Source organism: Gekko japonicus, unplaced genomic scaffold (genome assembly GCF_001447785.1).
Source record: "Gekko japonicus isolate JY-2015 unplaced genomic scaffold, Gekko_japonicus_V1.1 scaffold1433, whole genome shotgun sequence".
Lineage (NCBI taxonomy): Eukaryota > Metazoa > Chordata > Lepidosauria > Squamata > Gekkonidae > Gekko > Gekko japonicus.
This window is the reverse complement of record NW_015168090.1, coordinates 446,894-463,050: the sequence shown is the minus strand read 5'-3', so window position 1 is coordinate 463,050 and position 16,157 is coordinate 446,894. Positions and strand designations below refer to the sequence as shown.

Here is a 16,157-nt window from a genome sequence, read left to right as displayed (position 1 = left end):
TCTCACTTGGTTTATTTCCAAGATGGAGAAAATGAAAGAGGAATAGAGGAGAAAACTTCCATGAAAGAGGACATGAGGGAAGACACCGTGTATGTGTGTTTTCAAATAACTACATAGGTGAGGGTTCTGTGGTACTAAGAGGGGGTTTATTTATTCTGCTTAGTCACCTTTTCAGCTTTATGTCTGTAGTTTGTGTGAGAGTACAGAAAAAAAAACCCTGTGGCTGTACGATTCTCCAGAGAGTGGCAAGAACTGGTTGCCTAGCAGAGGTTACTCTTTACATGGCACTGAAGTTGAAACCTTAGGGAAATGATAGGAATCCCTCTGGTTCTTTTATCCAGAGAGAGATACCATTGGTGGTAGCTGCAGTGTGCCAGTCTTGCTGTATGTGTACATTCAGTTCATGTATTGCAAATGGACATTTGAACACATCTGCAGGAGAGAGACAGTGGGCAATAACCACCATTCCTATTGAATCAACAGGTGCGCATCTCAAAGTCTCCTTTAGAAACAGGAAGCAGAAGAGGGAGAAGCAGAGCTATGAGTAGTCCTAGTGCCAAGCCAACATGCCTGACGCAGCCTGTGGTGAAGAGTGTGATGGTGTATCGTAACGGAGATCCATTCTTCCCAGGGCGCCGAGTGGTCATCCATGAGAAGAAGGTGTCTAGTTTTGATGTCTTCCTGAAAGAGGTGACAAGTGGGGTGAATGCCCCCTTTGGGGCTGTGCGGAACATCTACACTCCTTGTGGTGGGCACCGTGTCCGGCAGCTGGATGATATTCGGAGTGGAGAACATTATGTTGCTGGTGGCAGGGAGGCCTTCAAAAAACTCAAGTAAGTAATCACTTTTTGAAAGAATCCAAAATATGCTTGAAGCTCAGTGCTATGATAATTGCATTGCAGTGTCCAAGTGCCACAAAAATTGGTCATTGTTATGCAATTGCTTTGTAGCTAGGAAATATAAGAGAAACTTCAGGCTTAACAGCTTTAAGAATGGAAATTCTTCATACTTTGGAGGGCTCTTCTACTTTCCCCAGTTCCCCATTTTCTTGGGGACATTCTTCCTGAAATCCTCTTATCTTCATCTCCCAATAGAACTTTTATTCTGAAAGAGAAAGAGGAGTTGGTTGAAGACCTCTGTCTTTTCTTATGTTAATTAATAGCATCATGCTGAATATGAGGGGCTTTCTGGTGGTATTTTATTGTTTGTCAGCATGTGGCATTTATGTAAGTAAGATTTGTTGTGTGTGATAACCACTGCAAAGATGCAACCTGGAAACACAGTAAATTGGCTTATGTTGCACTGGGATGCTCAGCACTCTTACGATACATCTACACAAACATAAAACGGTTAAGCAATCATTCCCCTACTCAGGGAATCCTGGAACTTTTGTTTTATGAAAGAGTCTAGGGATCTTTAGATTTCTCAGCACTAAACTACAGTTCCCAGGATTCTTTGTGTGACACCATCACGAGTATTAAAATCTTAATTCTGTAGTGTAGATATATACTCTGATTCCATTACTCCTTTCTATATCAGTATTGGTTTTAAAGATCATTAAAGGAACTAGGATTTTGCACAGGGTGTGTTGTTATAGAATGAAACAGAATTTTGTTCCTAATGCAAAATCTATTAGGAACTGAGGAATTTAGGAAATATAAGCTGTTAAAAATAGCACATGGTCCTTGCAATTAGAAGGAAAACTTGAAAATGTGCCAGAAGTTAGATTTGGGATTCCCTGCCCTGTCTCAGCTACCTGTGTTTTTGCCTGTGGATAATTGCTGTTTCCTTCAACCCGCATTCTGTTAGCCCCCATCTTTGTTATTTAGCCAATGACTAGGGACATTGGTGCCAACTGTCCATATTCTTCAACTAAAGAACAGACTACCAAATTATGCAAACAAAATTTAGCATGCAGATTTAGAAATCACATTTGCCTGAAATTATTGATTTGGATACTTTGAATCACAACCCACAAGGTCCTCATAAAGGCAGTTCTTTCCTTGCCTTCCATTCTCCAAGATCTCTCCCCCCCCCATGTGTGTGTACATATCAGGGGTGATGCTCATGCACAAAGTGCTACTGTGGAGAGAGTATAGTTATAGCACCAGAGAGTATAGTTATAGCACCAGAGTCCATAGCACCCCTGGAACTCACCTATCACCAGAGACGGAAGTAGCTAGTCAGTACACACCAGTGCTCCCTCTAAGTTGTGGAGTCTTGTGAGCAAAAATTCTACTTTGTGAGCTACTTGCATTAAAGTTGTGAACCAGCGATTTGGCTACTGCATAAATCAGTTTTCTCTGGAGCCATCCTTCCTGAGTGAAGACAAAAATGTGTGAGCCAGAGGCTAAAAACTGAGCTAGCTGACACTAACTCAGCCCACAGGGAACACTGGTACACACAAGTGTAGCTCCCTCTCCTCCTGGCAGCCAGCTACCACTCACATACAGAGCAGAAGAAAAAAGTGATGGAACATAGGAAAGAGCCCTTTCCCCAGTATAGGGTGGACCATGACATGAATAATAGGAGCCCTGGAATACTCGGGGAGCTTTGCCAAAGTGGGATCAAGTTCTCTCCTGCAACCATATTTCCTTTTTCTAGCTGGCAAGTAACTGTGGCCACTATGACCACATCAGCCACATGTCTCCACAATTCTCTTTAACTAGCAGAACACCCAAAATCTGCCCCTTATAGAGCTTCAGGTCTGTGGCTGGGAGATCAGTAGAACCAGCATTTTGTGAGGACGCAGGCTCTAGAGCTACAAGAAGAGAACATACAGCCTGTAATGTATCCATATCAGACCGCGTGCACGGCCATTTCGCCACGCAGTCAGGCGAAGCGACTGAGCTTCGCTCCCAGTAACAATGGGATAAGCGGATCCTAGCCGGCACCTATCGGCGGGTTAGGCTCCTGGCCGAAAGCCTATGGAACTCTTGGCCACTGTAAATAGCCAATCACTTGTGTGTGGGTGTGTTTGGGGAGTGGGGTTTGTGCACATATAAACCAGCCTGCGAGCTGGGGTATCTCGTCTTGTTCTGAGCTGAAATAAAGTATGAGAGCTGAAATCACTAGTAAGTCTCAGTACTTTTCACTGGCGACGAAGGTGGGATTTTAACTCCCATGAACAACAACCCAGACAAAGATTCGAGCACTGCATCAAGCCCCAACGCCGAGACTGCCGCAAGCCGCTCCGCTTCGCATGCTGGTTCTCTGGTTGCCGCTCACTGCTCCGCTCCTCGCTCCGCACCTTGCCTTGCTGACCCCGAGAGCAGCAGCGCTTCCCGCCTCGCTCCCGCCATTGTTGCCGCTGCCGCTCCCGAGCGACTCTCACCACGTGGACGCAGTACGATGGCTACCTCCCAGGAGAGCATCGCCGCTTTCGACATCTCCCGCCCTGCACAGTGGGAGACCTGACTCGAGATCCTGGAGAACTACTTCGACTGCCATGACATCATAGACCCGGGTAAGAAAAAAGCCCATCTCCTCCAGTTCTGCGGCATAGACACCGTCTTGCTGCTTAAGGACCTCATTGTGCCAAAGCAGACCAAGGACGAGCCCTGTGTGGTGCTGGTGAAAGCACTGACCGACCACCTTTCACCAAAACCCACAAAGTTTGCCAAGTGCATGGACTTTTTTGTGCGGGTCCAGGGGCCGGACGAGCCGGCCTCCGAGTTCTTGGCTGGGCTCCAGCGGGTGGCCACCAAACTCCGTAGGAAACTGGTTAGCCAAGACGACCTGACCCTAGATAAGGTGCTCAGGGAGTCCATGGCCTACGAGAAGGCGCACCAAGACCGCCGAGTGCGGGCGGTGCATCGCATGAAAGCAACGCTTGAGTCTGACGACTCTGAGAACGAGGAAGTGCTCCAGGTCCGCTGCCTCCCAGCAGCATCGCCCTGGGGGAGCACCAGCGGCCAAAGCCTCCTCTGCATCATCCCAATGTGCCAGCTGCGGGGAAGCGCACGAACACCAGGGTTGCCGTTTCAGGGACGCTGTCTGCCACTCCTGCAACAAGCCAGGCCATCTGGCACGGGTCTGCCATTCCCGACGACAGCCCCAGAAGACTTCAGCCCACCAGACAGCAGCAGATCAACCCACCGACCTCCATACCCTCTCTGCCCACCACCAGCCACACCAGCTTTGTAACTTGCCCCCCGATAGCCCAAATAAGGTGCATGTGACGGTGCTAATAGAGGGGTTCCCCTGCAGCATGGAACTGGACACTGGCTCTAACTATTCCATAATTTCAGAGAAAACGCTGTGCTCGCTTTGCCCATGGGGGGGACCCCCTCTGAGGAAGCCACAGGGGTTTAAGTTACGGGACTTTAACAAAAACCCTGTGGCGGTGCGGGGCTGGGGCAAGTTTACGGTGCAGTTTCAGGACTTCCATGGAAAATTGGACTTGCTGGTGGTGGGGGGAAGGCTCTCCAGTCTGCTGGGACTTTCTTGGTTCGGGCCCCTGAGATTAACGATCGGGGGGATTAATCAGCTCCGGGCTGAGAATTTCGCAGCGGTGTGCAATGAGATCCCCAGGGTCTTCAATGGCACACTCGGCCGCTACACAGGAGCCCCCATTTCCCTCAACCTCAACCCGGCTATCCACCCCATCCGGGTAAAGGCCAGACATCCCCCCATTGCGATGAGGCCAAAGATCGAGGCGGAGCTTGATTGCTTGGTGGCCCAGGGGGTGTTAGAGCCCATTGCTTCTGCATGGTGGGAGACCCCGATAGTCACCCCGGTCAAGCCTAATGGCGAAGTGTAGATTTGTGCGGACTATAAGTGCACTCTGAACAAAGCCCTCCAAGACCACGCTTATCCGGTACCGGTGGTCAGCCACGTGTTAGCCGCACTGGCTGGGGCTCGGGTTTTTGGCAAGCTGGACTTGGCCAGGCCTACCAGCAACTGCTGGTGGATGCTGCCACGGCAGAAGCCCAAACGATAGCAATGCACAAAGGGGCTTTCAAAGTCCATAGGCTCCAGTTTGGGGTATCGGTCGCACCGGGAATTTTTCAATCGTTCATGGGCACTTTGTTAAAAGGCATTTCAGGAGTGCAGCCATTTCTAGATTATGTGCTCATCGCGGCCCCGGATGTCTCGACCTTCGCCGACAGGCTGCGGGCGGTGCTCCAGCATTTCGACACGGCCGGCCTGAAAGTCAAGCAAGAGAAATGCTTACTCGGGGTTCCCAAGGTGGAGTTCTTGGGGTTCGCCGTGGACACCCAGGGAATTCACCCCACGGAAGAAAAGACGACGGCTATCTCACAGGCGCCCCCGCCTACGTCCAAGACTGAATTACAGGCTTTCTTAGGCCTGTTACATTTTTATCACTCCTTTCTCCCTCTAAAGGCCACGGTGGCAGAACCTCTGCACCGCCTGCTAGATAAAAACGCTCCGAGGGTCTGGAGCCCAGAGCACGCCGCCGCTTTCCAGGCAGTAAAGGACCTTCTTGTCTCCAACTCGGTCCTCTCCCACTTCAATGAGGCCCTGGCCTGCGATGCCTCTCCGTATGGGGTCGGGGCGGTCTTGGGCCACCAGTTACCAGACGGCCGGGAGGTCCCGGTTGCTTATTACTCTCGCACCTTGTCATCTGCCGAGCGTAACTATGCGCAGGTTGACAAGGAGGCGCTGGCTATTGTGGCAGGGGTGAAAAAAATCCACCATTATTTGTACGGTCGGCCATTCACAATCCTGACGGACCATAAACCGCTCCTCGACCTCCTGGCCCCAGACCACCAAACCCCCCAGATGATGTCTCCCCGGGTACTCAGCTGGTTGGTTTTCCTGGCAGCTTACTCATATGTGCTCGTCCATCGGCCTGGGAAAGCGATGGGACATGCTGACGCTTTGAGCCGTCTTCCGCTGCCGTCTAAGGATCCAGACCCGGCTTCCACTCATCAAGTCGCGCTTCTGGAGGCTCTTCCCAATTAATCGGTGCACATTCGGGAAGTGGTGCGCCGCACTGCCAAAGACCCGATCCTTTGCCGCGTCTTGGACTGGGTGAGAAGGGGGTGGCCTATGGCCCCAGGGGGGTGGACTTCACGGCCTTTGCATCCCGCAAGGATGAGCTGTCAGCCCACAAAGGCTGCATGATGTGGGGCGGCAGGGGGGTGATCCCAGCCGGTGATCCCAGCCCCTTTACGGGAATGAGTCCTCACGGTGCTTCACGAGACACATCCCAGGGTGGTCCGGATGAAAGCTTTGGCCAGAAGTTATGTATGGTGGGCAGGGCTGGATCAGGACATCGAGGACCGGGTCAAGAGGTGTCAACCCTGCCAAGAATCCTGGCCCGAGCCTCCCTGGGCTCCCGCTAGAGCCTGGGAGTCCTTGCACAAGCCCTGGTCTTGGCTCCACTTGGACTTCGCGGGGCCGTTCCAGGGTCAAATATTCTTTATACTCGTGGATACATACAGCAAATGGCTCGAGGTCATTCCGGTACCGTCCACTTCCTCAAGAGCCGCCATCTGGGCCATGTGGCACATCTGCAGTGCCCAGGGTATTCCCGACACCCTGGTCACCGACAACGGCACGGCCTTCACCTCTAGCGAATTCCAGGACTATGGAATTCGCCATGTCCGATCAGCACTGTTCCACCCAGCGACCAATGGCCAAGCCGAATGCATGGTTCGGATGACCAAGGAGGCGCTCCATCACCTGGACAGCAAGGACTGGGAGTACAAGCTGGCCGCATTCCTCTTTGGCCAGAGAACGACGCCCCACACCGCGACAGGACAGAGCCCAGCGGAACTCCTGTTAGGACGGCACCTGACGACCCGGCTGGACCGCCTCCATCCCAATCGAGCACCGGAAGAGGAACCGGCCACGGAGTCACCCGAGTCAGCCAGAGGGTTTTTTCCCAAGGACCCGGTCTACGCCCGGAACTATGCGCAAGGCCTGCCATGGATTCCGGCCCGGGTGGTGAGAGTCCGGGGACCCAGGTCCTACGATGTCTCCAGCGAAGACGGCCAGATACTTCATGCCACATCGATCAGCTGCGGCAACGGGTACTGCCACGTGACCCCGAGGACTGCGGGGACCCAGACACCCCAGAGACTTCCACTCCACCTCAGCTACTGGACGACCTGGCCCAGTGAAGTGAGGTTTCCGTCGAGGCCCCTGCTGACCGCACGACCGGGTCCCGAGAAACAGCGCTACCAGCGCCCCAACCGCCAACACCGCCCACCTTGCAGCCGAGTGCTCCAGTGTCACCTTCCGCCCTGGTTCCCGCACCTCGCCGCTCTACGAGAAACCGTAAAACTCCTTCCTACTTGCAGGACTATGTGTGTGGGTGTCTTTTGGACCAAGGGGGGAGGGGTGTAATGTATCCATATCAGGTCGCTTCGCCACGTGGTCAGGCGAAGCGACCGAGCTTCGCTCCCAGTAACAATTGGACAAGCGGATCCTAGCCGGCACCTATCGGCAGGCTAGGCTCCTGGCCGAGAGCCTATGGAACTCTCAGCCACTGTAAATAGCCAATCACTTGTGTGTGGGTGTATTTGGGGAGCGGGGTTTGTGCACATATAAACCAGCCTGCGAGCTGGGGTCTCTCGTCTTGTTCTGAGCTGAAATAAAGTATGAGAGCTGAAATCACTAGTAAGTCTCAGTACTTTTCACAGCCATACATAGAAAATCTTCCTGTAGTCATTCCAGTAGCTCAGTGGGGTAAAACACAACTATGGCAAATAGGGGCCAAAGATTGAATCCCACCAAGAGTAATGCTGACAAGAATGCAAAGCTCACAGTTTGACCAGCAGCAGGTAGTGGCATACCCAGCCTATTTGGTGCCAGGGGCAGATAATTTTTTAATACCCCCCCCTATTTTTTGTGCCATGAAGTCACAGCTGACCTATGGCAACCCCACAGGGTTTCCAAGGCAAGAGATGTTTGGAGATGGTTTGCCAGTGCCTGGCTCCACATCGGCCCTGAGCCGATTCTGAGATCTGACGAGATCAGGCTAGGCTGGGGCTATCCAGATCAGGGCCCCTCCTCTATGCGACAAAACTATTTTCAGTAATAATCATGAAATAAAACAAATCGTAATAATGGCCAGAAAATAGATTCAGGTGGGTAGCCATGTTGTTCTGAAGCAGCAGAACAAAATTTGACTTTAAAGGTGCCACTGGACCGAAACTTTGTTTCAATGGCCAGAAAAGAAAGGCAGACAGTAATTTTTTTTAAATTTAACTTCGTGTATATAATCATGCCAGTAAAAAAAAAAAATTCAAATTCCCAACATGCTATTCCACCACGTGGAGTGGTGGTTAAAGTGTCAGAATAGGATCTGGGAAATCCAGGTTCAAATCCCCACTCGTGCCATGGAAGCTTGCTGGGTGACCTTGGGCCAGTCACATTACTCTCAGCGTAGCCCTGACTTGGATAGCCCCAGGATTGCTTGATCTCCTCAGATCACAGAAGCTAAGCAGGGCTGATGTGGAGGGCAGGCAGTGGCAAACCACTTCTGAACGTCTCTTACCTTGAACATCCTACAGGGTTGCCATACATCAGCTGTGACTTGATGGCAAGAAGAAAAATTTCCATCACACCACTGGTGTTCTGAGCAGGCACTTGGGAGGGCTTCTGTTCTATATTTTGAAGCCCAAGAGCTGAACATTCCAAACAACTACAAGGCATTTTTGAGAGCTAGGAGTCTGCCTTTGTACTAACTTCTACTAACACTAGCCATGGCATCACAAAATATTGATCGCAAGCTTCACCAGACTGGATGTTAAGAAACACACTGCCCCCCATCAATGTTCCCTCTAAACTGTGGAGTCTTGTGAGCACAAATTCTACTTTGTGAGCTACTGGCATTAAACTTGTGAGCGAGCGATTTGGCTGCTGCATAAGTTAGTTTGCTCTGGAGCCATCCTTCCTGAGCTCAGACAAAAATGTGTGAGCCAGAGGCTAAAAAACTGTGAGCTAGCTCACACTAACTCAGCTTAGAGGGAACACTGCCCCCCATCCTCAATTGTTTCCAAAGGATTAAAGTCAAACCAGAGAATCTCTGCAGTAGAAACTGAAGGGATGTATTTTTGCACCCCAGCAGAACCAGTGCAATGTACAGAGTACCCAGCATAATATTAACAAAGGTTTGCTACTAATACTACTCTTACTCAGGATAGGGATGAGAAGGTCTTGAGACCAAGAAGTTAAAATAAAGGGCACAGAAAAGTCAGGTGAAGGGAGATAGAAATGAATGAGAAATGTGTGGAAAAGAGAGAAACTGAGAGTGGGAAAGGTTGTTTTATCTTGCTGCAACTCCCTAACTACTGCTATGCAAGATCTGGCTGAGCTGGGTGCAAGGAAAAGGAAAGAGAAAGACTGGATTATTGGAGAAAATTACCTGCAGGCTGGCAATTACAGTACCAGCTATCAGAATTATCTGTTAAGGAAATTTGCTTGAGTCTTGGAGAAAAGGGATGCTTGGTTTTTTGCTATGCTCAGACTTCCCTGCACTCCTAGTGGCTGCAGCTAGAACTGCATTTTAAAAATAAAAGGGAAGATGTTCGGCTGTAGGCAGAAGGACGACACTGACTTCAAGGGCTCCCTTCAAAAGCCTCCCTTAAGTTCCATCCAGGGTAGACTGCCCCTCTGTCCTATCTGTCTGTCTGTCTAATTTATATCCCGCCTTTCCCACACACAGGTTCAGGGCAGGTAACATTAAATTTCATGTATTCTCACACCCATGAGAGGAATGGAGATGTCCTCTAATGCCTGCCATTGTTCTGCCACTGGCAACAGGCCTGGTCAGTCTGGACTAGAATCAGAGGTCATTTCGGGGGGGAACGCGGGGGAACGCAGTTCCCCCAGGTGAGGTATGGGGGACGGGGCACTTGACGAAGCCCCGCCCCCTGCTTCCGGCCGCCCTGCTTCTGGCCCTCATTCAGCCAGGAGGAGGCAGGAGAAGAGGGAGGGTAAGTTGCTTCCTCTCTGCCTCTCCCCACCCCTGCCTGCCTGGGGCCAGGGAGGGCCTTCGCGGGGCTTCCTTGCACTCCCGCCGGACTTGCAGGTCCACCGCCGGGCCCCTCATGGGGCTCGGCAGTGGAGCTGCAAGGCCGGCAGCGGCAGCCAGGACCGTTGGGGGCGGGGTGTGTGGCCTTATGACACACTTCCGGTGATGTCAGGGTGTGTGGCCTTATGACGCACTTCCGGTGATGTCAGGGGGTGTGGCATATGATAATTAATTATGCTAATGAGTTCCCCTAGCTCTTTTTCTACGAAATGACCCCTGACTAGAATATCCATCTCACACACTCAGGAGCAGTCCTGTACCACACAGCCAACTGGGTACACTGCTATAGACACAGCATATGGCATTAGAAATCCCACAGCAGCCCTGACATGGAAAACAGCCACATACACTAGGGCAGGGAAGACTGCAGAGCAAGTCATAGTGCAATGGAAAGGCACAGGTATAGAATACCTAGTTTTCCCAGATGAAGCCCTTTACACAGCACTGGAAGGAGTCCCACACATAACTTGGGTGTCTCATGCTGATTGGCTGCTCCACACATAGATCATTTTGGTTGGCAGTCCCCATACACCATCTCATTTCTGCAGTCAAAGGGCTTGTTATTGCTGCCTACTCCTATTCATCCCAGCAGTTCTTACACCCCATTCTTGTCTGCTGGGCCACAAGGCTCAGAAGACACGGGCATTGCACAAAGCTCAAAGTGTACCACCCCTTGCTAGACCATATCTGAACAGGCATTAGAGGACATCTCCATCCCCCTCCCTGTGTGAGTCTCATGGTAGTGAGAATTAATCCCTATCCACCAAATTCCAATCAAACAGAGACCACACCTGGGAAACAGACCCCGCATTTATTGAAGGGCATCAGGTACAGAAGTCTGAAAGCAAAGCAGATCAAAGTGGCTGCCCAGTTTTTTGTTCCAGCCAGATTGCTGTGCCTTTGCAAGCAGCACAGACAGATCACAGGTAGAACTGGTAAAACAAAGCAGTTTGCACTGGTGCAGGAGCCGGGCTAGGAGAGTTGTCAACCCCACAGCAGAGAAGCATGTTGGTCACTGTAGCTGTTGGTTGTGCTGTAGGCTCAGCAGATGATTGGCACTGCATTGTGAAGGGAGCACCTTCAAGAGCAACTGGGCTCCAAAGGCACGCACATGGTGCTCTTGCAGTTCTCTCAGCTCCCCCTCACCCTTGGTGGGATACTTCTCTTGGGCACAGTGTACCTACTGAGCCAGTACATATTCATTGTATGCATGTTGCACGGGTACTTTGGGCCAAACTAGATGTGACAGCATCCTCACGTCCAACGTGGGGCTGCCGCCACCATTAAAAAACTTAAAATGGGGTGATTGAAAAATGTCGTGAGAACCCAATCCTGATTGGTCCCACAATGCAGTAGAACAAGGCTTTTTTGTCCCCCACCCTTGCCCCAGCATGTCCAAGTATCTAAATGGCCCATGGTGTTTCAGCACTTGAAAAGGCGTATGTAGGGGAGGGGAAAGCATCTTATCCTACCCTGCTGCAGGCCCAAACTGGATTGGGCCCTTGTAGCATTTTTAATTGCTCATTTTAGGCTTTAAAATGGCAGTAAGCATTCACCTGTCAGACACAAGGACACTATGTAGTTTGGCCTTGAGTTCTGCTAAGTGCTGTTGCATGCCACTCTGCTTCTGGAAGACAGCAGGTAATGGAAGTGTTTGGACAGCAGTTGCAAAGGTTAAAATGGAGTGGCTGATAGTTACTAAGACTGTATCCCCCCACTTCCAACACAATATCCTGCTGACCAGGCCAGTGCATCTGCAAGAAGAACCCCCGACCTACTTTGCAGCAGACAAAGCTTGAGGCAAAAGTCATATTTCCTTGCTTACCTGTGTGGGGTACATTGTCCTTTTATTCCCACTTGGAGATGTGGAGGTTCCTGGTTGGTTTTTGTGTTCTGAGATGGAATACCTATAAAGGTTTTGAACAGAAATATGCTACAACAGTGTTTGTTCTCTTACTTGGCTTATGGAAAGTGACCTTTAGAGTTTCCATCACCCAAGTCTCCCCCCCCCCCGGCGCATGTGTGTCCTAACTGATTGTACAATCTGCTTCTAGCCTGAGGGTGGCTATGAGGCTTGTTTAGGCCAGGGCCTGACAAATTTTCTTTGGCTTTTCAAGCCCCGCCCCTCACATTTAGGAGGCAGACTTATTTGTCAGCTTTCAGGTTTTATATTTTAATGATCCACAAAACCTAACCCTAAACTCTTCACAGTTTCTTGTCATTTTTCAAGCAATGAGAAAAGGCTTGTTGGTGTTAGGGTTGTCAACCTCCAGGTGGTGGCTGGAGATCTCCTGCTATTACAACTGATTTCCAGGTGACAGAGATCAGTTCACCCGGAGAAAATGGCCACTTAGGAAGGTGTACTCTATGGCTTTATACCCCACTGAAGTCCCTCCCTTCCCTAAATCCCGCCCTTCTCAGGCTTCACCCCCCAAATCTCCAGATATTTCCCAACCCAGAACTGGCCATTCCAGTTGTTGTGTATGAATAGATAAGGGGCAGGGCTTTTTTTGTAGAAAAAGCCCAGCAGGAACTCATTAGCATAATAGGCCACACCCAATAGCAGAAACTCATTAGCATATTAAGCCACACCTTGACAACACAGCTCATTAGCATATTAGGCCACACCCCATGCCTTCCCTTGGCTTGCCCGGGTGCCCCACGGCTGCGGGGAGCCCGGGCAAGACGTCCCCTTGAAGGAAAGGGAAGGGCAAGCCGACCCTTGGACAGGCTGGGGAATGCACAGGGAGGCATTTAAACGCCTCCCCGATCCTTCCAGCCACCCCAGCCACCCCGCCTCGAAGTCGTCAGAGGGGTTGCTCTCCAGGCCTTCCCTCTGTAGCAACGCACACAGCAGTTTTGGCTGTAGTGGGCGTGGCCAACTCTGAAGCCAGCCGGAACTCCGTTCCTGTGCGTTCCTGCCCCAAAATAAGGGGCAATGCTGATTGTCATCACAACAAAAATCTAACCTCTGTCCCTGACCTAAATAATCTTTGTGGTTCTACTGAGAATCACCAAGATACACTTACAACAAATGATGGCTGAAAGTATTAGGTGCCACAATGATGCTTCTAAGTGTTGTGTTGTCCTGGTGCCTGGGATTTGTCAAGCCCTGGTTTATGCTGCCAAATGTTGTTGTATTGGCTGGTTTTTTAAGGTTAATAGTTTTAATTATTTTATGTGTTATGCTTTTATCTTTATAAATAGTAAATGTATCCATATTATAAGTGTGTCTGACATGGGACCAGAGCAATGTTCCCTCTAAGCTGAGTTAGTGTGAGCTAGCTCACACTAACTCAGCTTAGAGGGAACACTGGACCAGAGAGATATAGCCACATGCTGTTAATCTTGTCCCCAGATATAGGTGTGTTCTTAACTATGATTTATGTAGCCCATGGCAGAGTTCTGGCTGGCTGCAAGCTTAGTTGGTATCCTAAGCTGTATCATGGCTGGAGGCTGAAACTGGAAGCAATTTTATTTTTACTCTCCGTGGTTTCTTTGGGGATTTTCCCAGTTTTGCTATAGGGTTGTTGCTGACATTGGTTTGTGCTGAGAGTCGGGCAAAGTTTAAGATACTCCAGAAGCTCCGCTGCTGCCGCCGCCGCCCCAACGTGTTGCTGATCCCACTAGAGTTGCTAGCTCTGGGATGGGAAATACCTGGAGATTTTGGGGGTGGAGCCTGAAGGCAGGATTTGTATGTGCTTGTTTTATAACCACCCATGTGACCAAGTCTATCAAAATAGAGAGAGTGCCTGTGCTGAATCAGAGCCAGATCTTTTTTACCTTTACCGTTTAGCCTTTTAAAATAATAAAGTATAAGAAGTGTAAGGGAAAGCCAAACATTGCCTTTACGTGAAACTATATGAAAACATAGGGTGTATTTTGCAATACTTTAAATAAAGGTTTGATAGTTTATTTATTTTATTCAAATATTTATATCCTTCCTTTCCTTGTGGCATAAGTGATATATACCTGCCTAGTACCAACACTTTAGCTATTGTTTCTATTTCACAACTGTAAGTGAGCTCATCGAGTTTAAAACTTGTCGCTCATTCCTTACAGTTCACTTTGTTGCATTCCAAACTGAATACGAGTAAGTTTCATAATGAAAACAGATTTAATTATAAGTTACTTACTCTCCTTTTTTGGGTTTTCAGCTACTTGGACATAGGAGAACTGAAGAAAAGGCCTATAGAAACAAATAATGAGGTAACACAATTTAACTTGAAAAATCTAACCAGAATCAGTCTGCACTATAGAACAGTTACTTTTGTTTTATGATGTATGGGAAGATAACCAGTGAATATTTATTCTAGAGTAATTTGCCTCAAAGCAATCTCAAGAATGTGTCTCCAGCAGTTATCTATTGGGCTTCCCAATTTGCTAAAGTAACATTAGGATTTATCTTTGCAGAGAATTAAAATATTTATTTATTGGCACACATGTATGTATTTTAATATCTTACCCTGGAAATCGCAGAGTGACTTATAGGGAGTTCCCAGAAGTCTCCTATTTAGGATGATCTGGTCCTTACTTTGCTTACTTTCCACAATGCTAGAACATTAGGTGCTCTTAAACCAAATCCATGTATTTGTATGAGTAAGAATTGTGTATCAGAAAAATACAGAAAATATGTTATCTGTAGATGAATATGTTTTCTGTGCTTTACTACAGCAACCCCCCACCTCCATTTCTGGAGCCAGAGAACATGAAACTTATATATAGCTAAAATCAGGAGTATATAGCAGTCCTGTAGCTAGCCAATTTGGCTCCCAGGGTGGATGGCTTTTTAGCTCCTCCACCTCCTCCTCCTCCTCCTCCCCCTCCTCCTCCTCCTCCTCCTTCTTCTTCTTCCTGTCAAGTCATGGCTGATTTATGGCAACCCTGTAGAGTTTGCAAGGCAAGAGATGTTGGGAGGTGTTTGCACAATGCTAGAACATTAGGCCTGGCTCCACATCGGCCCTGCTTAGTTTCTGAGATCTGATGAGATCAAGCGAGGCTGGGGCAATCCAGATCAGGGCCCCACCTCTATACTACAAAATTATCTACAGTAACAATCATGAAATAAAACAAATCATAATAATGGCCAGAAAATGGATTCAGGTGGGTAGCTGTGTTGTTCTGAAGCAGCAGAACAAAATTTGGTCTTAAAGGTGCCACTGGATGCAAACTTTGTTTCAGTGGCCTGAAAAGAAATACAGTGAAAAATGTCTTGTATTTAACTTCAGATATACATAATCATGCCAGTAAAAAACCCCTCAAATTCCAAAGTACTATTTCATCACTAGAGCCAGTGTGGTGTAGTGGTTAAAGTGACAGGCTAGGATCTGGGAAATTCAGGTTTGAATCCCCACTCATGCCATGGAAGCTTGTTGGGTGACCTTGGGCCAGTCACATTACTCTCAGCTTAGCCCTGACCTGGATAGCCCCAGGATTGCCTGATCTTGTCAGATCTCATAAGCTAAGCAGGGTTGACATGGAGGCATGCAATGGCAAACCACCTCTGAACGTCTCTTGCCTTTAAAATCCCACAGGGTCACCATAAGTCAACTGTGACTTAATGGCAAAAATACCCCCAAAACCCATCACACTACTGGTGTTCTGAGCGAGCACTTGGGAAGGCTTCTGGTCCTCATTTTGAAGCCCAAGAGCTGACCTTCCCAAACATCTAGAAGGAATTTTTGAGAGCTATGCGTCTGCCTTTGTGTTAACTTTTACTAACAAACATTAGCCAAAGCATCACAAAATAGTGATCACAGATAATGTATAACTTGAATGTATAACTTGAAATGTTGCTTGAACCATAATGTAACTATTTTTTACTTGTTCCAAATAGGGCTGCCAAACCGCGGCTGGGGATCCGTGCGTCGTTGCAGGATCGCTGCCGCGGGGGACAGCGATCCGTGTTGCACCGGCGTCGCCAGGATGTGACGCTACGCGTCGCCCTGGCAACGGGACTCCAAACAGCCCTAGTTCCAAACAAGGTTAATTTGAATTTCTCTGCAAATGTGGACTAAAACCTTGATTTAAAAGCAAGAACAAACAATGTGATTCTGTCTGTTGTAATAAATTCTGGTATGTGTGGAAAACTGGGAAATATGTGTCGGAAATATATGTAACCACAACCACCTGCAAGGACTGGCGGGAG

General features: G+C 49.0%; 1 protein-coding gene across 1 annotated transcript in view; it reads left to right on the top strand.

Annotated features, from left to right (window-relative positions):
- The first annotated feature begins 540 nt into the window (after positions 1–540).
- The window catches only part of DCDC2 (doublecortin domain containing 2), an 88,293-nt gene continuing 72,676 nt past the window's right edge, over positions 541–16,157 (top strand). Inside the window, exons 1-2 of the mRNA XM_015414733.1 lie at positions 541–833; positions 14,167–14,218. Coding sequence (XP_015270219.1) covers positions 541–833; positions 14,167–14,218 — 345 coding nt within the window. The remainder of the gene's footprint in view (positions 834–14,166; positions 14,219–16,157) is intronic.